At 37.5% G+C, this 25,644-nt stretch overlaps 2 protein-coding genes across 5 annotated transcripts in view; one reads left to right on the top strand and one right to left on the bottom strand.

The window, feature by feature from the left end:
- invs (inversin) overlaps window positions 1-3,713 on the top strand; it is a 37,839-nt gene extending 34,126 nt beyond the window's left edge. Inside the window, exon 17 of one of the 3 annotated variants that reach the window (XM_067408178.1) lies at window positions 2,582-3,713. In XM_067408178.1, the coding sequence (XP_067264279.1) occupies window positions 2,582-2,700 (119 nt within the window). In that variant the 3' untranslated portion in view covers window positions 2,701-3,713. The remainder of the gene's footprint in view (window positions 1-2,581) is intronic. The other 2 variants (XM_067408172.1, XM_067408164.1) reach the window with 2 other exon arrangements.
- Window positions 3,714-3,829: 116 nt separating this feature from the next.
- tex10 (testis expressed 10) lies at window positions 3,830-24,053 on the bottom strand. Of its 2 annotated transcripts, none has more exons than XM_067408191.1 (16): window positions 23,998-24,053; window positions 23,279-23,483; window positions 21,883-22,391; window positions 21,549-21,758; window positions 20,740-20,986; window positions 20,538-20,650; window positions 19,739-19,992; window positions 19,510-19,648; window positions 18,558-18,727; window positions 17,433-17,610; window positions 13,317-13,405; window positions 13,088-13,221; window positions 6,935-7,015; window positions 6,668-6,837; window positions 4,211-4,421; window positions 3,830-4,037 (listed from the first exon to the last, which is right to left on the bottom strand). In XM_067408191.1, exons 2-16 carry the CDS (start codon window positions 23,456-23,458, stop codon window positions 3,927-3,929), a joined length of 2,796 nt encoding a protein of 931 aa, XP_067264292.1. In that variant the 5' UTR covers window positions 23,459-23,483; window positions 23,998-24,053; the 3' UTR covers window positions 3,830-3,926. The 2 variants fall into 2 exon arrangements, with proteins under 2 accessions (XP_067264292.1, XP_067264286.1); XM_067408185.1 differs by having other exon boundaries at window positions 19,739-19,998; window positions 23,998-24,052.
- Window positions 24,054-25,644: the final 1,591 nt, after the last annotated feature.

Genomic DNA, 25,644 nt, shown 5'->3' with positions numbered 1-25,644 from the left:
AAAGACAGTTTCAAGTAATATTGCAAAAATGTATAAAACAAAACATCGTCTTTAGCACCTTTTAAAGGGTTAGTTCACCCAAAAATGAAAATTCTTTCATTAATTACTCACCCTCATGATGTTCCAAACCCATAAGACTTTCGCTCATCTTCGGAACACAAATGAAGATCTTTTTGATGAAATCTGAGAGTTTTCTGTCCCTGACAGCTACACAGCTGATACTTTGACGCTTCAAAAAGTTCATAAAGAGATCGTAAAACTAATCCATATGAATTAAGTGGTTTAGTCCACATTTTCTGAAGAGACTCGATCGCTTTATATGATGACCAGATTGAATTTATTCTTTTATACATATTTAAAGGGGTGGTTTATTATGATTTCACTTTTTTAACTTTAGTTAGTGTGTAATGTTACTGTTAGAGCATAAACAACATCTGCAAAGTTAGGACGCTCAAAGCAAAGCGGGATATTTTCTTTTAAAGAATTCTCTATTTAAGGACTACAACAAACGGCTGGTAGGGACTACAACGAGCTTCTTCCCGGGTTGGTGACATCACTAACCCAAAAATGTACATAAACCCTGCCCCCGAGAACAGCAACAAAGGGGTGAGGCTATGTTATTGCAATACAGTACATAACACAAACGCAATAGCATGTCATAAAAGCAAGATGATAACATATAAGTTATAACTGTAATTAAAGTAAACTATTGTTCTATCGTCATGCAGCATATATTCTCTTGCTCTGTTACAACAGTTCCCACACGAGTCATTTATAGATTATCATGACAGAATATGCAATCAATGACTTTAAGATAGTTAACTCCACACTAACCATTCAGAAACATCCTGTTGCATTCTACATGTTGTCACTTCTTCTTGAGTCTCTCCATCATTGTCCAACTCCATTTTGAACATAAAAGACTCAACAGTTATCTGCGTGAGGTCTGGGTAATCGGCACTGCTAACACGAGCTCTTGGAACTCCGCCCTCTTATTAAGAGCAGTGGCTCATTTGGATTTAAAGGTCCCGTTCTTCGTGATCCCATGTTTCAAACTTTAGTTAGTGTGTAATGTTGTTGTTAGAGTATAAATAAAATCTGTAAAATTTTAAAGTTCAATGCCAAGCGAGATATTTTATTTAACAGAAGTCGCCTACATCGAACGGCCAGTTTGGACTACATCCCTCTACTTCCTTCTTTAATGACGTCACTAAAACAGTTTTTTGACTAACCTCCGCCCACAGGAATACACATAGACAATAAAAGAAATGGACACAGCGACCCCATTGGAACTCAATTGAGACAAGTGAAGCCCATTTTTAGCTATTTTTAGCACTTCCGTTTCTGACGCGACGACTCAAACTAAGCTTGATGACGTCAGCAACCTGTCTGACAGATGTAAATCTTCTAGTAGCTGTGCGTGCAAACTGCCATCGTTAATCTTGCAGAGACGGCGAGCTTGAGCGGGGAGTTCTTTGGCGTGAGTGAGCAGGAGTAAGTATTCCGATTAATTATTTTGTATAGTATTTTAAAATGTAACGCCAGTACGCCATATTAAGTTAATGCATACGATTGCCTGCGAGCTTCTCCTCCTATCTGTATGGTAATTTCTCTACTGTGCGACAGAGAGTCGAGTGGTTATGACGCAATCGTTAGCCTATTTTTACAAAAACTGTTTCTACGGGGCCATAATGTAACATAGAAGGTAATGGAGCCCGTTATACATTGTTGTGTATCTTGAGAAATAAATAATGGACAAATGGAGTCTTTAAACGCCTCAGATGTAAAGTTATTCACTGTCAAAGTGATGCCAAAATGAATGGGAGTCAATGGGATGCTAACGCAAGTGAAGTTCTGCTACAAGATGGCGGCACGTGGCCGACTTCAACTTCCGGTCGACTTCCTTGGGCACTGGCATTTCCACGTTATGGTAAGAGGCGTGACCTTTCCGGGCAAGGAGCGCTAAGCTGCTGTCAAATCACAACACAGGAACCGCTGGCACAATCAGAACTCGTTACGTATTTCTGAAGGAGGGACTTCATAGAACAAGGAAGTCATCAGCCCGTTTTTATAACAGTGGAAACAGCGGTATACAGATAAGTAAATTATATGAAAAATACTGTGTTTTTTTACACGCGAAACATGAACACATGTTATATTGCACACTATAAACACAATCAAAGCTTCAAAAAACCATGAAAAAGGGACACACGAAAACGGAGCATTTTTGCTCACCCTCAAAAAATGACAAATTTAACATGCTATAAAAAATGATCTGTGGGAAAACTTCACATACACACTCATAAAGGCCAGTTTACACTGCGACCAACGGCAACAGCCGTCCGATCAGTGTCTGTTTCCGTCTGTTGGTGCTTGTTTTCGCCATTGAACATGTTGAATCAGAGTTTGTCGGGCCTTGGAACATCTGAGAAGTTACATAATGTAATCTGGTGATTGTTTGCATTGATCTGCATGTGTCATCTGATGCAGTGTGTGTTGTCTTAATGAGATTTCCTTCAAAAACTTTAAGAAAAAGTGTGTGCGCAAATGTTTAACATGTGTGTGCATTCTTTATCCACAGTGAGTGCTGTCGACTGTGTGAGCCTGGTGGATTCTTTAAGTCAGGCAAAGCAATACTCTTACCATCTACGCCCATCCAGTGCTGGCAGTCAAAGCAGTCAGAACAGAACTAAGAACTGAGACCACAAAATGGACACCAACATGTTTGGACTTTTTTACAGGAACTAAATCTTTCTAAGAGACACAGGGATGATGTGCACTTAAACTCATTTGATGCTTATTTAAACAATTGCATGAGGTACAGTGAAACTCTTATGGTCCGTATCTGGGTTTACATATGAAATCTGCAGTATCACCTTGATTACTGCAGAGGTTAGAGGTTAAAACTACAAACACAACAAATGTATTAGATAACCTTTCATTCTGTCAACAACAGGTCATATACCTGTCGTAAGGGTGACATACGCCTTACATAACAAGACCACCTGCATGGGAGACCACTGAGTGTTAATATGCTACAGTAAAGATGTCAATGGCTGTTAAACTGCCTCTCTCTTTGAAACATACTCATATTTTCAGCCCACTTCTGATAGTGTCACAGATCTAGGCATTGTATTCTTATATTCTATCGCCAGCCCTATTTTTGAGTGGGATGGATTATTAATGCATTTTATTCTTCACTATAAATCATTGTACTCTTTTTACTATTGATGTATTATTGTAAAATAAATTTTTTAAAAGTACCTCAATTTATGTGTTAAAATGGGAAAGATTTTGCTGCCATTTTTGCAGGTCATTTTACCTCACAGATTTTGTCCTTTTTCCTGAGAGAGTAATAATTATGCCAGCATTCAAAAGTTTGATGTCGCTAAGATTAATTTTTTGAAATACTCTTATGCTCAGAAAGGCTGCATTTATTTTAACAAGAATACAGTAAACCATAATATTCAAATGTTATGAAAATTTAACAACAGTTATTTGAAATAAAAATATTTTATAAGAATACAAATGTCAATTTAATGCATCCTTGATGAATATAAATATTAATTTCTTTGTAAAAAATCTTACTGACCACAAACTTTTGAACGTAGTGTAAAAAGAATCCTGTAACCAATTTCTGTTTGCATGTTTAAATTCAGAATTCTTTAAGAAACTTTTAAAACAGCAGCTGTTTGTGTTCTACTTACTTTGAGTAAATACTATTACACCACTTAGAATTCAGTTAACAGAAAAAAATAAAAAAAAAAAGACAACTCCAGGTCTGTAATAAATGTGTAATAAATCTGAAACCAAACTAATCAATTCATTATCACAATGTTTATTTTTAAATTTTGTACAAAAGACTGGAGAATCGGAAAAAGAAAGAGCATAAAGGCTGTGGCAATGAATATTATAAGAGTCAGCAGTTAATAGATGTCCCTCATGGCCATGTTGGCCCGCTGACTAGAGATCGTCACGCTGTAGCAATATAGCAAGTCAGTCAGCCACTGCTCTCGAGTCTCTCCACCATAGAAATGCTGCAAAAACAAACAAGAGTCAAGAAAGTATCAGGCAGGTCAAGTTTAAAATTTCTAATTTTGAAACAAGTTACATCTATTGAAGCAAAGTTAAAATAGATACATGCAATCATAAGCATTACATATTCTGATGTGCCATTATGTTCTTGAGGAACAATGTGTGTGTTTGCTACCGTTAAGTCCTGTATGATGTGTTGCAGTAGACTGGCGTTGGCCATCATGTGGTTGCGTAATTGAGTATGCTGAAGAAGTAATGACAGGATCTGTGCCAACACGGGGAGCTCTTCCTCACACAGGTCGCACACACGGAAAGACTGCAAGACCAATCGCAGGAGCCTCGGTACCGTACTCAATGCAGCAAAACATGCCTCCCACACGGCATCCCTGAAGGAGAGATAAACATACATTTTGACAAGTTTTTGTTTTTGTTTCTGTTTTGAGCGCTAGATCATGGACCACCAATACCTTTACCGTCAGCATAAAGCGGCAGTCTTTTCTTCCCTATAGACCCTTTTCACAGACTGATGACGCGTTTTAACGGTCATCGATATCGTAAATCCTGCAACGTTTTTTATATTTTCATTTATTTTTTTTTTATATGTACATTTATAACACTACACTATTATATTATCTTTGCATCAAATTACAAAAAACTAGTTAACGCTGCTGTGAGGGTGTTTCTAATACAGCAGCAATGGGACTGACAGTAAAATGACATCTTTCTCTCTTCTAACTGCCATTATCAATCACTCTTTATTTTTGTCCTCTTTTTGAAAGTTGTGAAAACACTGTTGTGGAAATTTTCTTTTGCTATTTGAGCAAATGGAAACACAAAATATATTTAATGTATTCTCTTATTCACCGTTATAGAATTTTACCTAAATATGACGACTTCCGCTTCTGAGAAACCCGGAAATGTGAAAAGTGTCTATTGTGACATGATTGTGAGTAAAAAAAAAAAAAAAAAAAAGAAAAAAAAAGAAAAAAAGCTTCTCGAACAAGAAAAAAAAATGTAGGGCGGGACTCGTTTTTGTCCACTCAGAATTGATTGGACCATTGGATTAATTTTGGTTTGAAATTGCTGTGATCTCATATGAGTGACAGGTTGTCCTGTTCTCGCGATGCCGCAGCAAGAGGAAGGGGAAATTATTTTGATTAAAGGTGCCCTAGAAAGTTCTTTCACAAGATGTAATATAAGTCTAAGGTGTCCCCTGAATGTGTCTGTGAAGTTTCAGCTCAAAATACCCCATAGATTTTTTTTAATTAATTTTTTTAACTGCTTATTTTGGGGCATCATTAAATATGTGCTGTTTCAGGCTGCAGCCCCTTTAAATCTCGCGCTCTCTGCCCCCCGAGCTCTCTACTATAATACAGTGCATAAACAAAGTTCACACAGCTAATATAACCCTCAAATGGATCTTTACAAGATGTTCGTCATGTATGCTGCATGCATGCTTCGGATCATGTGAGTATAGTATTTATTTGGACGTTTACATTTGATTCTGAATGAGTTTGATAGTGCTCCAATGCTAACATTACACACTGCTGGAGAAATTTATAAAGAATGAAGTTGTGTTTATGAACTATACAGACTGCACATGTTTAAAAATGAAAATAGTGACTGCTCTTGTCTCCGTGAATACAGTAAGAAACTATGGTAACTTTAACCACATTTAACAGTACATTGGCATCATGCTAACGAATCATTTAGAAAGACAATTTACAAATATCACTAAAAATATCATGATATCATGGATCATGTCAGTTATTATTGCTCCATCTGCCATTTTCACTATTGTTCTTGCTTGCTTACCTAGTCTGATGATTCAGCTGTGCACATCCAGGCGTTAATACTGGCTGCCCTTGTGTAATGCTTTGAACATGGGCTGGCATATGCAAATATTGGGGTCATACATATTAATGAGGTGTTATGTTGAGATTCGCCTGTTTTCCGGAGGTCTTTTAAACAAATGAGATTTACATAAGGAGGAGGAAGCAATGGAGTTTGAGACTCACTGTATGTCTTTTCCATGTACTGAACTCTTGTTATTCAACTATGCCAAGGTAAATTCAATTTTTGATTCTAGGGCACCTTTAAAGATTACGAGGGCACATGAATTGCATTATTTATTATTATTATTATTTTTTTTTAAATAACTGATATATCATTTATAGTACTGAAATATTCCGTAAAAAACAAGAATTGTCCATTTTGATTTCATGGTATGATATGTGGAAAAAAGGTGGCAAAAATGTAATGAATTTATTAATAAATAGTTTATATATTAATAAATAATTATATATTTATTATTATTCTTTAAAGAAATTGTCATTAACTTTTGACCATGTCATTTCTCACATATTACAGACACAAAATAATTAGAAACTTATATACTATTGCTGACTGAAGAGATTGCTTACAAAAACAAATAACTTTATTTTCAAATGGTTTCTTTTTAATTTTGCTTTCTTCATGAAAATGGCCTTTTTGGACTTTCCCCAGTCCTGTTTTCCACATTCTCTTTGCTGTATTATCAAATAGTCTTTCTTTGTGTACACTTTGTGGTGTATAAATGTTACTCTATGCAAATATTGTGTGTGTGTGGGTGTGAGCGTGTTTGTGAGCACACCTCTTGCGGGCACTCTGCTCCAGTTGTAGCAGCAGATTGAGCATGCTCAGGCAACAGTCAGACAGGAAGTGGAGGAGTGTGTCGCTGGGCAGGAAGTTGACATCCAGTAACCGGGGAACACACCTTAAAATCGCTGCACACACACAGTCTGGCACCACGACGAGTCCACACTACAAAGAGATGGAGAGAGTCTTACCACAAACTATGTCTGGCTCCACTGCCCACTCGTATGCAAAACATCCAGCAGAAAAACACATGTTCACTCACCAGATTCTTAATGATGGCGTTCTGTATTACATCAAAACACTGTGCACGAGATCCTACGGTGTCCAGGCAGTGACACACCACCTACAAACACAGTGTAGAAATGTTTATGAACCGAGCAGGTAAGTTAAGGTAATTTAACTTACCTAGGTAAGGTAAGTTAACACACATTTCGTTTGCTGTCTTTACATTAAAAGGCATACGTACAAAGATTTAATTAATGAAAAATTACGGTAAAAAAATAAAGTATTTTTACAGTAATTTTTCATTAATCAAGTCTTTGTACATCTGCATTTTAATGTAAAGACAGCAAACGAAATGTTCTGAAGAGTATCAAGCTAGGCAAAAAGACTAAATGAAGATGAGCAGATTTTAGGAACATCTTCTGAAGAGAGTCATTTCACAGACTGAAAGCTGAGAGACAGCTGACACTTTTTCTATCTCAGTTTACAAAGAAGCTTTGAATTATACATCACAACATCTTAACATCTGACACACGCACGGTTTAGGTCAGACAAAAATAAATCCCCAGGCACAGACAAAAGAGAAGTCTGCAGAGAACAAAGAATCCTATAGCACCACACACACACACACACACACACACACACATACACACATATATATATATATATACAGTGACAGGCTCAAAGGGTTGGACCTCACCACTACGCCGGTCTGTTGTAATGGAAGTTGACACTGGACAGATTAGCAACACCCTGCCACTCTCTGAACTGATATTTTATGAGCACAAACAATAAATAAGTGTGTGAGTATATGTGTGTGAGAAATCTAATAGTGCTAATAGCATTAGGGCAGATTAGATTAAACAGATGAAGGCGGAACGGAATGTCATTCAGAGCTGGTTATTATCAGACATTAATCAGGCTAACAGTGTTAAGAACACATTACGCATGCTTTAGATTAGAGACGCCTGATTGGCAATAAAGGAATGGACCCCCAGCAGCCATGCTCTCTCGCTCTCTCACTCACACCACTCAAACTTAATTTGATGCTAATTGCCAAGCTATATCTCTGAGAAACAGTAAGTGAGAATTTTCTTTAAGAGTGTGATGTGAAATCCCAATAGGATTAGAAGCACACTTTTTAGCATATTTTTGTTTTAGCACATTAAGATTTTCACTGTAAAAAAAGAAAAAAAAAAAAAAGAAAAAAAATTCGTATTTACAACGTAAAAAAATGGAATATAAAACAAAAAAATAATTATACACAATGGCCAAAAGTTTATAATAACTTATGTTTTTGAAAGAAGTTTGTATTTGATCAAAAATACAATAAAAAAGTAATATTGTTAAAAGAACAGTTTTCTATTTTAATATATAATTTATTCTTAAGAATTTTTAGCAGAGATTACTCTAGTCTTTTGGGGTAGAGTATGTATTCATTTATTTATTTAAAATATAGATTTTTATTTAACAACGGCACATTAAATCGAACTAAAGTGAGAGCAAAGACATTTATAATGTTCATAATCAAAAGATTTCCATTTCAAATAAATTATATATTCTTTTGAAGACTGTTCATCAAAGAATCCTGAAAAAAAATGTGATTTCTACAAAAAACAGTAAAAAAATAAGAAGAACCATTACTAATACTTGAGCACCAAATCAGCATATTAGAATGATATCTGAAGGATCATGTGACACTGATGACTGGAATAATGGCTGCTAAAAATTTAGCTTTGCCATCACGGAATATTTTTTATTTTTAAATTGTAATAATATTTCACAAAATAATATACCTAAGCCTTAAAGGGTTAGTTCACCCAAAACTGAAAATTATTTCATTAATGACTTACCCTCATGTTGTTCCACACCCGTAAGACCTCCATTCATCTTCGGAACACAAATTAAGATATTTTAGATTTAGTCCGAGAGCTTTCTGTCCCTCCATTGAAAATGTATGTACGGTATATTGTCCATGTCCAGAAAGGTAATAAAAACATCATCAAAGTAGTCCATGTCACATCAGTGGGTTAGTTAAAATTTTTTGAAGCATCGAAAATACATTTTGGCCCAAAAATAACAAAGACTACAACTTTATTCAGCATTGTCTTCTCTTCCGGAATCCTTTCCATTGAATTGATTCCATTGAATCCTTTCATCTGTCAGCGTTGGTTATGCACTTTTACGTTACCGTGGTTGTTTTTGGCGATTAGGACATCCGCGACATGCACACTTACGCACCATTTTAAAAAAATGTAGCAATACCAAAATACAAACAATGTAGAATAGCTTGAATACAGCGTGCGTCTCCCTCCGACTGTAAATGAAGCTCGGGCGCACCGGATAACACGTCAGCAACATCTTACATCAGCAGCATCACTGCGGAGTCGTGAACCACACTCCAGAGCAGAAGGGGGCGATAATGCACCAATAAGCTGGATGCCAAACGGCGTAAAACAGGAAAGAAGAAGAAGCAGCGGAGTCGTGAACGCAGATTGACAACAGACCCAGAAGAGAAGACAATGCTGAATAAAGTCGTAGTTTTTGTTATTTTTGGACCAAAATGTATTTTCAATGCTTCAAAATGTCGCGGATGTCCTAATCGCCAAAAACAACCACGGCGACGTAAAAGTGCATTACCAACGCTGACAGATAAAAGGATTCAATGGAATCAATTCAATGGAAAGGATTCCGGAAGAGAAGACAATGCTGAATAAAGTCGTAGTTTTTGTTATTTTTGGACCAAAATGTATTTTCGATGCTTCAACAAATTCTAACTGACCCTCTGATGTCACATGGACTACTTTGATGATGTTTTTATTACCTTTCTGGACATGGACAGTATACCGTATATACATTTTCAATGGAGGGACAGAAAGCTCTCGGACTAAATCTAAAATATCTTAAACTGTGTTCCGAAGGTCTTACGGGTTTGGAACGACATGAGGGTGAGTAACCCTTTAAGGCTCAGGTATACTTTCCACATTCCACACTGTCAACTGTGTGTGAGCTTTTCAAATGGCCGTGAAGTATACTTGAACATAACATAAGAGTCTTCTTTTTTTCTCCACAAGGTTGAAAATGCAATTAACTTGTACCAAAAGTTTTATTAAAATGTGCTAAATGTGTTTTTGTAACGTGATTTTTTTTTACTGTTAAATATTATTTCTAATTAAGCGCAAGTTAAGTGATTGAGCTCAGAGAAAGCATGTCCTGTGCTTGTGTACGTGAGGAGGGAATCAGGCGCTTTTCCTCATTAAGGCCCATTATTCTCCATCAGCCTCACCTGCTGGCATCATCTCCCCCGTCACTCCTCATTACCGTATCAACGGAGATGCCAGCCGTCCCTCTACACCTATACTGTCTGATTGACTTGGACACAAAAAATGAAAGTCCAGAGAAAATTGCATAGAGGAATTAGCTGTGTGTGTGCAGTAAAAAGAGGGGGGCGGTGAGAGTCAGACCCTGGCCTGAGGGTGTGGTTTTGTTGGGTTTTAATTTCCGTGTAAAATGTCAGGTGGTGATGGTGTCTGCTGGCTGGCATTAGCATTTGCTTTAGCCAGGAGCGCTCTGATAACCAGCCCTTATTGAAATATGGAGACACCTACACCGGTGTGATGCGATAAACCTTCCCTTGCACAACGAACTGGCCATCTCCAGGGGGAAACTAAAACACACTTGTGCGTGGAATAACAACCCAAGTGGCCCTGCGCTGATTCAAGTGAACACCTGCTTCTTGTGAGAAGTTGAAAATTGCACACGGTTGGCATGAAAAAAGACGATGCGATTAAGGTGAACAGCATGACCTGATTCACATCTCTTTGGCCCCATTTACACCTGGTATTAAGATGCGTTTTGGTCGATCGGATCACGTGGACAAGGAAGACACATACCCCGTTTACAACTAGTATTTTAATCTGTCTCTTTTGTCCACTTTTAAGCACTTTCCTGACTTCTTTTAGGGGAGGGTCTAGGGGCGGTTTTTCAGATCTTTCGATCTAATGGACAAAATAAGCTTGTGCAATTTACATATAAATGCACCCAGAGACAACGGAAAAACATACAGAGAGCAGCAGCTTTCATTTCTGCTATGACAGCCTATGAGTGTGTGTTAGAAATCAGGAATGGTTAGAGAACATTGTGCTTGGTACATTTTTCATCTTCAAACCAAACTTCGGCCTTCAGCCGACAAAGTTTAAATCCGTCTGACTAACGCACTTGCCATAATGTTTAGTGTGTCAGTAAGCTGAGAGTAGGCGGTCTTTTGTGGCTGTTCGAACACATTCAACCACATGACCATTTCTACTACGAAATCAATCCAGCTGAATGCGTTTTCTACTACCTCTGGAAGTAGTCGAAAGTGGACAAGCTGAAAATGTTTTACACCCCGTTTACACCTATATTTAGCATCGTCCACTTGTGATCCGATTGACCAAAATGCATCTTAATACCAGGTGAAAACAGGGCCTTTCATGATGTACACACAAGAATTTTTTCACATGCACGAGAAACTGTACAAAAGAAGTGTACAAACAAATTTTCTAGTAAAAACAGGAAAATACTGTTACCGTTTTTTTTTTTTTTTTTTATGTATATCATGACAAAGTTTCAGAATAGTTTTTTTGCGTAAAAATATAGTTTTGCAAGAAAATTTATTTTGAAGCTACTTCACACAAATGTCTCAGGGTTTTTTTCCGCAAATATCATTTTAGGGGCTATTAGAGCTGTCAATTTAACGCATTAATTTGGTGTGATTAAAAATGAAAAAATTACATTAATATTAACGAAATTAACTGTGCCCCTGACCTGTACGTAAATTGCGTAAATTTGAGATGCACTTTAAACGTTGAATTAATTTAAAAATAAAAAATAGCACAGATGAAATAAAGGTGATGATACACAGGCAATTTTTTGAGCAATGTTGCAGGGCAATTTTTTCAATCTTAGGCACTTTCCCATTGAGAATGGGCAACGAATTTCTATCTGGATACTTTAGATCAAAATTTGTGGCCCGTTCTCAATGGGAAAGTGCCCAAGCAAAATCGCTCTACAAAATTGCCCGGCAACATTGCTCAAAAAGTTGCCCCATGTATCATCACCTTAAGTCCATCTGACATGTTTTCTTTTAAATGAGCATTTTTTTACCAGGCTCCTATGTTTAGGTTCAGTAATTTCACTTTAATGAAAAAGTTATTAGTCAGTTACTGAAATGCCTTATTTTCAAAAATGTCACTTCATTGATTCATTCACTTCAAGTCAATTCATTGGTCTTATTTTCTTTGCAAAAACCTCCAAGTCCACCTCTTTGGACAAAAAGACATAGTAAAACGGCCATTTCTGTCAGTTTTACAGCATCAAAAGAAACACTGTTGTATTTACTTGCTACTCTTGAAATTCTGTCATTGCCACTGTAATGACAGACAAAACATGATAAAAACTTGCAGCTCGGCAATTGAAAGCCGGCTCATACGCGCACAGTCATTCATCTTGAAATTATATGATTCAATTCATGTCTTCCGATTAGTTATTTAGTGTACTTGGAGGCTTTTGCTGACAAAGGGAAGTGGCGTTAAGTGGCATTTCTGAATGGGCTGGCGCTGGGATTTAGCGGATTTAAAGCAAAAGTATTTTTAATGAACGTATACTATGTGCGGACGGAGAGCATTCGCTCAATATCATTATCTCATTTTTGACGGAGGTAGTGTTTAGCGGCTTTTGCATCTGAACTCTTCATATCGACTTCTATAGACACTTTATGTTATGCTTATTCAATTATTTTGCCTTTCACAATAATGAGATGTCTTTTTAAATTTTCATCTAAATTTTCATGGGGACTTTTCTTAGAAAACATTCACATATGTGATTAATTGTGAACAAAAAATTAAGCACTGTACAGGAAAAATATTTAATGCTGAAAACGCTGTGCCAGGTAAATGTGTGTAATGCAAATTCACTCAAAAGACAGCAGAGAGACGACTGGATTGACACCAGAACAACCAAATGACTGACACAAGCCAGACTAACTGACAGAGCAGATGAGAGAGGAGAGGGACGCTCACAGGGGCCAGAGTGGATGACAACAGGATTAGAAACATACACCAGCGGTTGACAACAGAACAAATGACATAACGCACATGCTGGAGCAGCTGAAAGTTTAAAAAGGTACTGGCAGATAAAAGAAAGAGAGAATCACCTCCACTACATCCCAATGATGCAGAAACTGCTCCAGGGTGGTAGTGAACACACTGAGGGGTGAGAGTGTGGAGGAGGGCAACAGGCCATCTTCATCTGTGTCCTGCAGGGCTTGCAACATCTCAGAGGAGAAACCTGAAGCACAGGATCATGGGAACACTGCTTTATCAATATCAAGCATGTTGTCGGTACTTGTATCACTGAATGTGATGTCTGATGTGTGTGCGCACCTGTTAGTGTGGTGAAAAAGAAACTGAGGTAATCTACATCCTTCACTGGCACATCCTGTGAACTGCTCGACCAGCCACTCAGAGGAGACCTGCGGGGAAGCACACACGCATTACTGTGCAGTGGTCCGGCACTGATCCGCTCTCCTGTTACACATCTCACACTGTACCTGTGTGTGTGCATGTGGTGAGAATGTCAGTCTAAAAATACTGGCCATCTGAGATCCTTCATTTCCTTTGAAATCAACCTCCCACCACAAACACGCTCACCTTCAGCAAATGAGAACACTCACGGTATTAAGGAAACACTGGGGTCATCCTCACAATAAGACAGGCAACACTTACTGTTCCTTAAGAAGATTTTAAAACATTCATGAAGCACAGGATCATTTTTTTTTTTTTTATAGGGATGAATGCTATATTAAGTTTTTGTATGTTTTATTTTGAGAGACAAAACAGATTTTTAATATTCACCATTTATTAGTTATCAGCTTACTAGAATACAAATGCTTCCCTTTTTTAGCTAACATGGCAGAAAAGAACACTGAAAGCATATATATTTACATGTACATTACAATTCAAAAGTTTGGAGTTAGTAAGATTTTAATTTCTTTTAACTTTTATTCAGAAAACGCATTAAATTGATCAAAAGTGACATTAAAGATTGTTACAAAATAACTGTATTTCAAATAAATGCTATTCTTTTGAAGATCCATTCATTAAAAAAAAAAAAAAAATATATATATATATATATATATTGTTTCTGCAAAATATTAAGCAGCACAACTGCTTTCAACATTGATAATAATAAGAAATGTTTCTTGAGCAGCAAATCATCATATTAGAATAATTTCTGAAGGATCATGTGACATTGCAGACTAATTCAATGTAATGATGCTGAAAATTCAGCTTTGCCATCACAGGAATAAATGACATTTTAAATTGTATTAAAATAGAAAGTTATTTTAATCATATTTTACAATATTATCAATATCATTGCAGCCTGGCATTTATTTGCATAAGAGTCTTCTTTCAAAAAAAAAATCTTTCCCCAAACGTTTAAGTGGTAGAGTATATATAAAATATACATTAAAAGGTGAAGTACATCATTTTCACACCACTAGCAGCACTTAACAGAAATGGGGGGTGGAGGTTGGATGGAGTTACACTCTTCGAGGAAGCCAATCTATTAACAGCTCAGTCTCTGCACATTAAGCTAGGCTAGAGAGAAAAAAAAAGTGTTTTAACATCACACACAGCCCCTTTAGGCTATGAAATGTATGCATGATGGTAAATGTTGCTAAATGAAGTACCAATAATATTTTGTAACATCTTCTCAGCTGGTTTTTTAACAGTTAAAGCCTGAAAATCACCCAGGTAATTGCTGTGATCAAATACAGAGGGCAGGAGAACCAAGAGGCCATCAACAAGACCGTGAGGCCAGTCCAACATGGGCACCACGTGATGCTTTGCTTCTATGTGTGTGTTAGGCTTTAGCAAGAATTTAATGGCAAGACATTGCTAGAAGTGTCCATTTTATAGTCATGCTTTTCTGAGAAGGAAATCAGAAAGAACCAGTGTGTGTGTTGTTAAAGCTATTCAAGGACAATCCATGCAGTCTTATGATTCTCCCTTATAGATGTGGATCAGCCTCGAGGCCAATAAAGTGAATGAATATCTGATCTATTACTTGTTTTGATTTAATTTCTCTTGTGATTGTGGAATGAGCATGTGTTGGACTTCCTTAATGCATACTGATTGGCATATTTCCCATCAACCCATTAGTAAAAAGGGGCTGGACACACACACACACACACACACACACACACACACACACACACACACACACACACATACATAGATGTGCCTAGAAAAAAAGTGCTACTGTTCACTGTCTTTGTGTGTGCCAGCCACACACACACACGGCTAATCTAACAACACACTCTATCGCTAAACTATTAGCCATTCTTGTCTAGCAACATTTAACAACACTTTCTGAACCCCATGGCCACCGTTCAAAACTCATCAAGAGTTAGTCTCATTTCGGTGATGTGATCAAAGCTAAATTCTTGTGAAGGACAGAATGTTCGGTTCATGTTATTCTGAGGATTGGCTCTCTTAACGGCATGTCACGCAGTTCTGCCATGAACAGAAGCAGCCTTAAGTGATGCTTGGCTTATCGCAAAGGAATCCTGTCACGGGTCCAGATTTTTTCAAAAGTGCAGTCGGTGTGAATTCACTTGCCGTAGCATTTGTTTTGGAATTTCGGTGCGACTCATAGCAGGGACCTTGACAATCGTTCCACGTCTCATCTAAAGAGTAATACTGCCCTCTGTAGGTGTCCGAGCATAGTTAGACTAGTGTTGTTCTAATGAGCAAACAGAGAGCCCAGAGGAAAGGCAGTGTATCCAAGACACATCCACACACGTCACACAGGGACTCTAAGTCGCACAGTCAGAGTGCTCTCAAACACTGCTCCCTTTAGGATTTAAGGAGAAACCACAAATAAAAGAGTGGCTTTAGGCTAGTGACTAAAAGAAACAGTGGGGACACAGCATGTCACAAAGATACACACGCAAATGTACTTGCACACAGCCTAAGGCCCTCAGCATGCAGAGGAACTAACAAAGGAATATTCTGTCAATCATACAGGACTAGTCAAAAAAAAATTATAAAAAAAAAAACTCAGATGCTTATCAGATCAGTCCCCTTTTGTTTTAAGCCTTTTTATAGACGTGTATTTTGTATATGAGATGCACTATTTTATCATTATTGATTTACTATTATAGTACTTTTAATTTTTTTGAACTTACTAATTTTGAACTAGCTTTTATGTTTATATTGTCATTTTAGTTTAAGTTTTAGTAATTTTGTCATGTGCTTTTGTCATTACTATTTTAAATATTTTAATTTAGCTTTAGCTTATTTTTGTAACAGTTTTAATATTAGTATTTTAGCTTAAACTTATTTCAATAAGCTGCCAAAGAAACATTTCTATATTTTACTATATTTCAGCTTAATTTTTTTTTTTTTTAGCAAAACCGATTTAATAGTTTTGGTTTTAGTTAGTTTTAGTAACAATAACAACACTAAAGACAGCATCTAAGTAAGGTCTGTTTACCATTTCATTAAAATTATTCTATTATGTTTTTATTGCAGCATATTATTAACTACATTTAAGAAAGCATCGATAGTTGAAGTTAAAGATGCAGCATTTGTGAATAAAGCAACATGGTGATTTTGTACCATATCTGTTATTTTTAACTAGATTTATTGATTTTTTTTTATCTTAATTTCCCTGAAATCAATAACTAGTTTATGTTAGAGTATTCAACAACAAAACTACTCAAAATGCCCATCCATGTTCCTATCCTGAAGACACTCTCACTAAACAACATTTCTGAAACTTCTTGCCAAAAACTGTGCAAAATACTAAGTTGTGTATACTAAAGTCAACGATAACTCTGAATATAGTGAACTGCAGTATGACCTCTGCTTCTCTGTGCAGTGACTCGTGGCTCCGTTCCACCTCATTACGGCCAATCACGGTTAATGACTAACGGTCACGGCCAATCAGAGTTAAGTGGGAGAATTGGCCATCCTCTGATCGTGCCGCACAGTGCTTGGCTGTCTCCGATTGGTTAAATTGTTTGATTCTATTAGCAGTGAAAACTCTGAGGCTGCTGTCTCCTCTCGGCAGTCGTAGAAAACAGAGTCACATTTTAAACATATCAGTCAGATGCAGACAGATCCTCCCCTTTAGGGCTAAGCTGCACATGCATAACCAGTCTTGGTCAAATCCACACTAATGCACTTATTTTCCCATTTTAGCAAGTATTATGTTTGGCAATGCTCGACTTATGAGAACTATACTAAAGCATGAGTGTGTATGAAATTTGAATTCTGCTTTAAATTATTTTCTTAAATTAAATCTCTTTTCCAAAACCAAGCACATTTATATTTCATTCAATAATTGAATATTTTGATACATACTTTCATTTCATTAATTTTTTGTAAAGTTTTAGAACAGAGTAAATGTTCTAAATGTCTCAGAGCGGCACACTGGAAGCAGACTTTAGGACTGCATTTGTGCATGCTGTTGTGTCATAACCCTCATACCTCAAGTGTATGGTGCGTATTAGTGTGGTAGCGAGGCTAGCCGACACTCTCCCAGTGTTGCAGACCTGGCTGAGACATGCCAGAAGCTCTGCGGGAAACGCTGGCAGGAAATGGAGAATCTGAACCAGCCTCTTCTGGGACTCCACAGGCAACACTACCACACAGCCCTCCTGTGGATCTGCGACGTGGAAACATACAAACACAGATTAGCATAAACTGAAACACATTAATATAATAGATATGCTTAACCTGGAAAAGTTCTATAATAAATTTAAAACAACAACAACATTTATAAAATAATATTGTACTAATCTTACAAATGCTTGTATAAAAAAACAAACAAATCTGCTATTTTAAAACCCCTTTCGAAATTCCTGGCCCATGGTGAAATTACCCTTCAGTTTTGACGGCTCTATTTTAAAACAGATTATTCATTCTCATTGTGAAAGTTGATGAGAAAAGGAAGAGCTCCCCCTAGTGACAGATTTATCTAACTGCTAACGCTCAACAGTAAAGGAATGAATGCGAGTTAGAAAGAGAGGGAGAAAAAAGTAAGAGAGAAAGATTTTGTCCTGTCAGTGATCACAGATAGACAGACATTATTAGCTGCTGACGCACACTGCTGATGTCATGAGGGCTAACGCACACAAAGAGAGCGCTGTGCTCCCGAAACACCAAACTACAGAGCACTTATATCACACACAGAACTGGAGACGCCACCACTCTAATGCTCTCCCTCACTACCACCCGATCCCTTACGCAAGACTCTCTCATGCACACATACACACACACTATAGACCTCATACACCAGAAAAACAAGCACGCAGCCATCTTTAGAATTGTGTTTTTTAACTTCCGTTTTGAGGCAGCTCTGTATATTTCTATGGCTTTGCTGTTGCTGTTAGCTGGTAAAGTAGAGCTAACGAAAGCTATCATAAACATTGTAATGTTTGAAGCGGATGTCATAACAAATGTCAGTAGACCTGGAAAATGTTTAAAACGAGCAGTTCATTCGAAAGATCTTATCTTCATGCTGTGGATATACAAACCGGAAGACAGGGCTACATAAGGTCTATAGTAGTGTATGCTAAACAGTTGTTTGTGTGTATGGGTATATATGATTACCATAAAGACTGCAGGCGTTTTTTTGAAGACTCTGCAGAAGGTCTTTGTTGCCCCTAGCAGCAGCTGGCTGCACAGTATCCAGCAGTTGCGCTGAGAGCTGAGGATTCCTGCTGCCCAGCAGAACCAGCTGCACCGGCAGTGACGCCAACCAGCATGCCAGAATCTTGCTCCTGAAAGAGAGGGAGACTTCAGACTCTTCTCATTATCACAAGGCACATTTCTAGACTCAAACAATAAAAAGTTTCCAGGGAGGTCTTCAGTTTACTTAAATACAATTCATTTTACAAACAAACTAGGATACATGGATAAATATGGCAAAACTGTAAACAACTAAAAAGATTGTGTGGTCTAATGAAGAAAAAAAAGGTGTAAAGATGTAAACACATAAAAAAGTAAAATTAATTATTTTGACTTTAAATACTTCTTCCTTTCCCAGCTTAATGTGCAGAGACAATGAGCTGATACTATGTTGATACACTTGATGCTCATGAAGTCTGCAGTTGTTGAATAAAAAAATACAGTAAAAATGGAAATTTTGTGAAATATTAATACAATTTATAACAAATGTTTTCTATTTTAATATAATCTAAAATGAATTTATTTTTGTGATGCCAAAATTGAATTTTCAGCAACCATTACTCCAGTCTTCTGTGTCACATGATCCTTCAGAAATCATTCTAATGCCGATTTGCTGCTCAGATGTGCTGCTTAATATTTATGTGTAAACCATGATACAATTTTTCAGGATTCTTTAATGAACAAAGTTCAAAACAACAGCATTTATTTAAAATAGAAATCTACATCATTATAAATGTCTTTACATATAATGTATATACATGTTGGACCTCAACCCATTTTTTTCTAGCTATATATATATATATATATATATATATATATATAGCTAGAAAAAAATGGGTTGAGGTCCAGACAAAAATGGGTGGTGGGCATCTACCTAGCAATATGAGGGTGGTTCTGATGCTCTTGAATGTAGAGCTGACTGAAGAAGCGCAGCAGAAGAGTGCGGACGGTCACACCCAGGTTTCTCTGCTGGTACTGCACATACACAGCCTGCAGGAGATCATCTGTCACCACTGGAAACACACACACACACACACATTTTATATTCAGCAAACTTTTATTAGAAAACAAAAATTTGTCCTCCATAAAGAAAAGTGTCTCACCTCGGCTGCGCTGGGTGACAATCATCCTCCACACCACCTCCAGTAACGCTGCCAGGTGCTTTGAGCTTAGCTTGCCCCCATTGGACAATGTCTCCCTAATAAAGACCCTGATTGGTCCGAGCCAGTCAGCATCTTCGGCTGCTACATGATCCTGGCCTCTAAGACTGAGTGTCACCATAACTTGACATAATGTGACATTTACGGCCAACGGTTCCACATTAGCCCCAGCAACCGTTTCTCCTGCTACTTGCTGCCTACTCCTGAAAGAAAGAAAGAAAGAAAGAAAGAAAGAAAGAAAGAAAGAAAGAAAGAAAGAAAGAAAGAAAGAAAGAAAGAAAGAAAGAAAGAAAGAAAGAAAGAAAGAAAGAAAGAAAGAAAGAAAGAAAGAAAGAAAGAAAGACAATTACCCTCTTATCAAAGCAGTAGTTCTTAACCACTAGGAGGCCTCAGGGTTCTTATTATTAATATATTATAATAATCTAACATATTTAGAAGGTGATAGTTGATTTCAGAAAAAACGCACAATTTGCTTTAACATAGAATATACAACATAACGATGTGCATTAATGTATACACTTTATAACTGGGTAATTACTATAATCTAAGCTGTTATGTATTTTTCATTTTTTATATTATTTTACACCTTTTGTTCATTTTTTTTTCCATTTAATAGCTATTGTTTTTATTGAAGATCATACAGTTCTTGAAACTTCTGGAATTACATAAATGAATGATGGTTCAATGATTTACAACTATCAACATCATGACGGTTAATAAAACATATGGACTTTTTGGTCACCTCTTTCCATCAGCTTTCTTCTTGAATCTTGCCACTTCCAACAGGCCGTAAGGGAAGTTTTTCATGAAGTGCTGTTTGAAATCTGTCAGGTAGGAGTTCCGGAACCAGACATCCTGCACGATACAGTGGAAACAGGATTTATATGAGCATCCCTGGCTGTACAGTATCAATGATGCTGCCACTGCAGTGTAAGTCTATGTACCAGTATGTCCTGTTGGTCTCGCTGTGGGGTGAGTCTTCTCAGTAACTGCAGTATGGTGAGGATCTGGAACATAAGAGCCATGGACTCGGCTGAAAGCAGGTGGCCGCTGTCGGTCTGCACGCGCTGTCCACCTGCCGCCTCAACCCAGATCTCCAGCAACAGAGGCACCAGGGTGCCTGCAAAGCCCTGCACGGTCTCAGCTGAGCAGAGTTCCTTATCCATTCCAGCCCCTGGCTTAGAGTCTGGCCTACACAAAACAAACATTAAAAAAGCTTTATATGGGAAACATGTTTCTATCATTTGATTTAACTGAGAAGTGTACAAAGTCTCAGAATGACGGATCATACAGTACTAGGGTCAAGCAGTATAATGGTACTAAGAAAAGCATGCCACTACGATACTGTTCATTTTTGCAAATTTACAATTAAACTTTCAGGACAATAAAAACAAACAATGAAATGTATCATACAATAGACTGACATCAGTACGAAAATTTGTCTTGGTTGTCTGTATCACTGCCTCAATATCTCCATTACTAAATAATTACTCCATTACTGTGCCAGCATCTCAAAAAGGGCATTAAAATGTTTGATAATATTTACTTATATTCTCTACATTTACAAATGCAAAAATAAAACAAAAAATAAAGATAAAAATATTTTCTCCCTCTTGTGAAATATACTGCATGGCAGGCCAAATCAAAGGTCATAAAAACTTTCATGCTATATTCAGTTGGTCTTCATGAATTACATCCGGATAATGGAAAGAAAAATTAGTCAGCACTCATTTACTGTGACAAATAAACATACCTCAGGCGGTAAGTGGAGCGTGGGGTGGGTATGGCTCCAGAATTTTCAAACACTTGGATCTTGCCCTTCCCAAAGACATGGTCCTCCCAACTCACATCTACAGGTGTCACCGAGCCTTTCTCTCCAGCCCACATTCCAAGGCCAATCCTACTGGTTACACCTTCCTCCAGAGGTCTTTCCTCAACAACTGCCTGCAGAAAATTGCCCAACCTGAAAATGTGTGCATGCACAAATTATTATGGCACAATAAATAATTAAATTGCAAAATACACCGAAAGAAGGGGGAGAAAATGACCGAATTTTTTTGTAATTTAATTTTTTTTGTGCCCCATACCTGACCAGTACAGTAAGTCTCCATTGCTGTGCTGTCACAGAGCGATTTGTACTGATAGTCAGAGCATAGCCCCCTTTCCCAGATTTATCCAGCCCTGTTCCAGCTTTCCGCCTTTGGGAGATGAGCTCCAGAAAATTGGCCAGCAGAACCGTATGTCTCTTAGACAGAAGTCCAGGATAGTGCTCAAGCAGCACATCCAGCACCCGGAGAGCATCTTCCTGGATGGCTTCTGAGATGTGGGTCATGGCGCATGTGAGGTGGGCGCTGAGCAGGGGGAAGAAGGGTGCTACACGTTCGGCGGGGATGCATTGAGCGATGAAACGCAGCAGACGTACTGCAGCTGCGCGCACGGAGCCTTCTTTATCGGTGAAGAGTGCCGCCACCTCGGAGAGCACCGCTGATGCATGCTGCTCAACCAGAGTAGGGTTAGCTGAGAGCAACTCCCGCAAACCCACCAGAGCTCCCTGCTTCACGTTACTGTTGAAGTGGTGCAGCTGGGACAACAGATCCTGAGAGAAACATAGAGAGAATGTAAGTGTGATCAAATTAAAGATAATGAACTAGGGGTGTAAATTGGACATTTTATCATGATATGATGTGACACTGATTCTCTTAGCCACTGATACAATATTTGCAGATCCCTGGAAACATGCCATAATGCGACTATGATATATGAAGATTCAGAACCCCGCTGTCAACTTATCGATTGAAATTTTATGTGCCTGTTTTGCACAAACCATTACATTCCAATACTGAGCCCAAGTTCAGGCGTAAACACTGAAGCTCTGCAACAAAAAAAATAGCATAGCAGTATGAGGGGACACACAAATTTGTTGAATAAAGTCTTTTTTCCTCTAGAATATTCTCGTCGCTTCATAAATTTAAGGTTGAACCACTGTAGTCATGACACCGGTTTGAACAATGTCTTTAGTCTTTCTGAGCCTCAAAAGGTGCAATGTCGTTGCTGCCTATGTGTGGATTAGATACCCTTGGATTTCATCAAAAATATCTTAATTTGTGTTCTGAAGATAAATTAAGGTCTTACGGGTTTAGGATGACATGAGGGTGAGTACTTAATGACAGAAATTTCATTTTGGGTCAACTAACCCTTTAACTCACAAATGCAAACAAAATATAAAATTAACATTTAATTGAACTCTTTGGAAAAAAGCAAATACTGTATTCCAATTGGGATGGGTGTTAAAACTTATCAAATATTTGATGACAACTCAGTGACAATGCAGATGCGGCTAACATGAGTGTCAAAATAAAGGTGCAACTTGAAAATAAAAATTTTGCATTGATACATCAATCCCATATGTATCGTTCCACCTCTATAATTAACCCCAGAAAGATGAGAGTCAGTGGAAAGTGTGAGACTGTGCGTTTTATGTACCTTGATGTTGAGATGCCGGTGTGTGGTCGGCCCTGAATCCCCATGCTTCAGCTGCTCTGGTAAATGGATAGTTTTTGATCTGAAGTTGACGTCCGTTGCATTGTCAGCTTTTGGCTTCTTTAGGCCAACCTTTAGTTTGGTTTTCTGGAAATCACCTTGCCTTTTTCTCTTTTTGGTCATTCTTTAGTTGTTCAAGAAAAAACAACTGTAACAAAAGTAAAACAACACAAATAAGGATTTTAAGCATCAAAAACTAGTTTAAATATAACATATTATAAAGGTAATAAGGATCAATTTCATAAGCTATTATATTTAAATTATTCTCCAAATAAAATCAGCATAAAAACATTCAACACAGCAAACAAAATGCGCAATGACTGATCTTGACAGTTTGGTCCAGCTCTTCTCATGTATATTGCATTGCAATGGAATGTGGTAATGAGATAACAAAACAGAGCCCCACAATAATCATCATGCAAATAAGTACATAGAATATATTATCAGTTCAGTTCAAAAGACAATTTACATCAGTAGAACTATGCTATAAGCTATACACGTTTGATATGATTGCTTTTTACATCAGTATGCAAAATAGTGCAGCTATAAGCACTACGCAGACATAAATATTGCTTTATCGCCATTACAAAAATTCATTTTACTCAGTTTAAATACAAATACCACAACAGAACAACGACTTTAGATAAGTTTATTTTACTGACCACAGAGAATCACTCGTGCTGCTGTTGAGCCATCAGGGGTCCTTCAATCTCTGTTCAGACAATAGACCGGCTAAACAGATGCCTGATTAAATTTCACACAGCAACTATTTTCTTTCACTATTTCCTTAATAAATACATAGATCCAAACACTTATATTGTGTTTTATTTTAACTTAAATGTCTATGTAGGTACTTCACAAATCAAGATTGCACGGCAGTCTTTGTCAGGAGCTGAAAAAAGCTCGCTTCAAAATAAATGTTTTTGGTTGTGAGCCCAGTCCAGTTCTCTTCACTTCATATGTGAAGCAACTCCATTAATTTGATAATGATTTGATCATTATTGAATCATATGTACTGTACGAGTAAATTATTAAAAGAAAGGAATCGGTCTTTGTCAGGTGACGTCACACTCGTGAAAACCGAAGTGCATTATGGGTGTCGCCGCCATTTGTGAGGTATCCAAACAATATCTGTATCAGTGTAGAGTTGTTTCTTCTTTGGCTTCTTTTCATTGTAAAAATGGCACACTTTTGTTGTGTGAAAAGCTACAATAATATGTCCCACGATAGAAAAATGTCAAAAACTTTACTACGAGATTAGATTTAGTCGGTTTCCTACTTGAAAAAAGGCTGTACGGAGAGTATGTAGAGGCAGTAACAGAGGCGCCGGATCGCATGGGTTGCCGCGGTGAGACGCAAAACATCACTTTCGTCAATATATCTCCATTCACGTATGCTTGCTCATTTTCACAATGGTGAGTTAGAGATTTCTGTTTTCTAAAGTAGCAAACGTTATAGCAACGCATTGTTTGGATTTTATGTGCTATGAAACAATAGTCAATTTAAACTGAATCCCTTTACTTGAATATGTCTACATTTTTTTTTTTCTTAATTTTGCTAAGGCATTTTTATTTGATATACTTAAGGTACGACATTTTTGCTCTGTATCCATATGCTGATTCTAATTTTCTGACTACTTTTTACAGCGGTGGTCTTATGTTATGTAGCTAAAAACCTTCTGATTTCATTGCAGATCAGCCTGCTTAAAGATTATGGAGACTGACCCAACTGGACACCATCCCTCCCTACATTAAGGCCACATCAGCATTAAACACAGGCTGTGTCTCAATCAGCTCCCTAGTTCAGTAGTTAGGGAACTGATCAGGAGAGCTCAGAGCTGATTGAGATGCACACACAGACACTAAGTAAGGAAAAACAATGCAGTCAGCTACTTGGGTAAAGTTGGTTTTATATTCGCACATTCAGACTTCTGATAAATTCAGACTTTCCAATAAATATGCAATAAATTAACGTTTGCGAATTTTAAGCAGCGACATGATATTGACAACCGACGATTGTCAACTTACTACATTTTTCACAGTCGATCAAAATAGGCAAGTATTGTTTAATGGCATATTTACTTGTGAATGTCCAATGTAGTGTGATTAACAAGGCTATTGAATACGGATGTCCGAATTTGTGAATATAAAACCAACTTTACCCAAGTCAGTCAGCTGACACTATGGTCCATCAGGCTGGAGAAAGTGATCATCTTCACACTGAGAAGATGCAGGAGGCTGGAGGAGATGGTGATCTGCATGTGCAGAAGTAAACCGACTTGATATGTACAGGATGTCTGATGTTTGTTT

The sequence above is a fragment of the Chanodichthys erythropterus genome, chromosome 2 (genome assembly GCF_024489055.1).
Source record: "Chanodichthys erythropterus isolate Z2021 chromosome 2, ASM2448905v1, whole genome shotgun sequence".
Classification (NCBI taxonomy): Eukaryota; Metazoa; Chordata; class Actinopteri; order Cypriniformes; family Xenocyprididae; genus Chanodichthys; species Chanodichthys erythropterus.
Note: the sequence above shows the minus strand (reverse complement) of the source record. Positions and strands in the feature narration are given on the sequence as shown.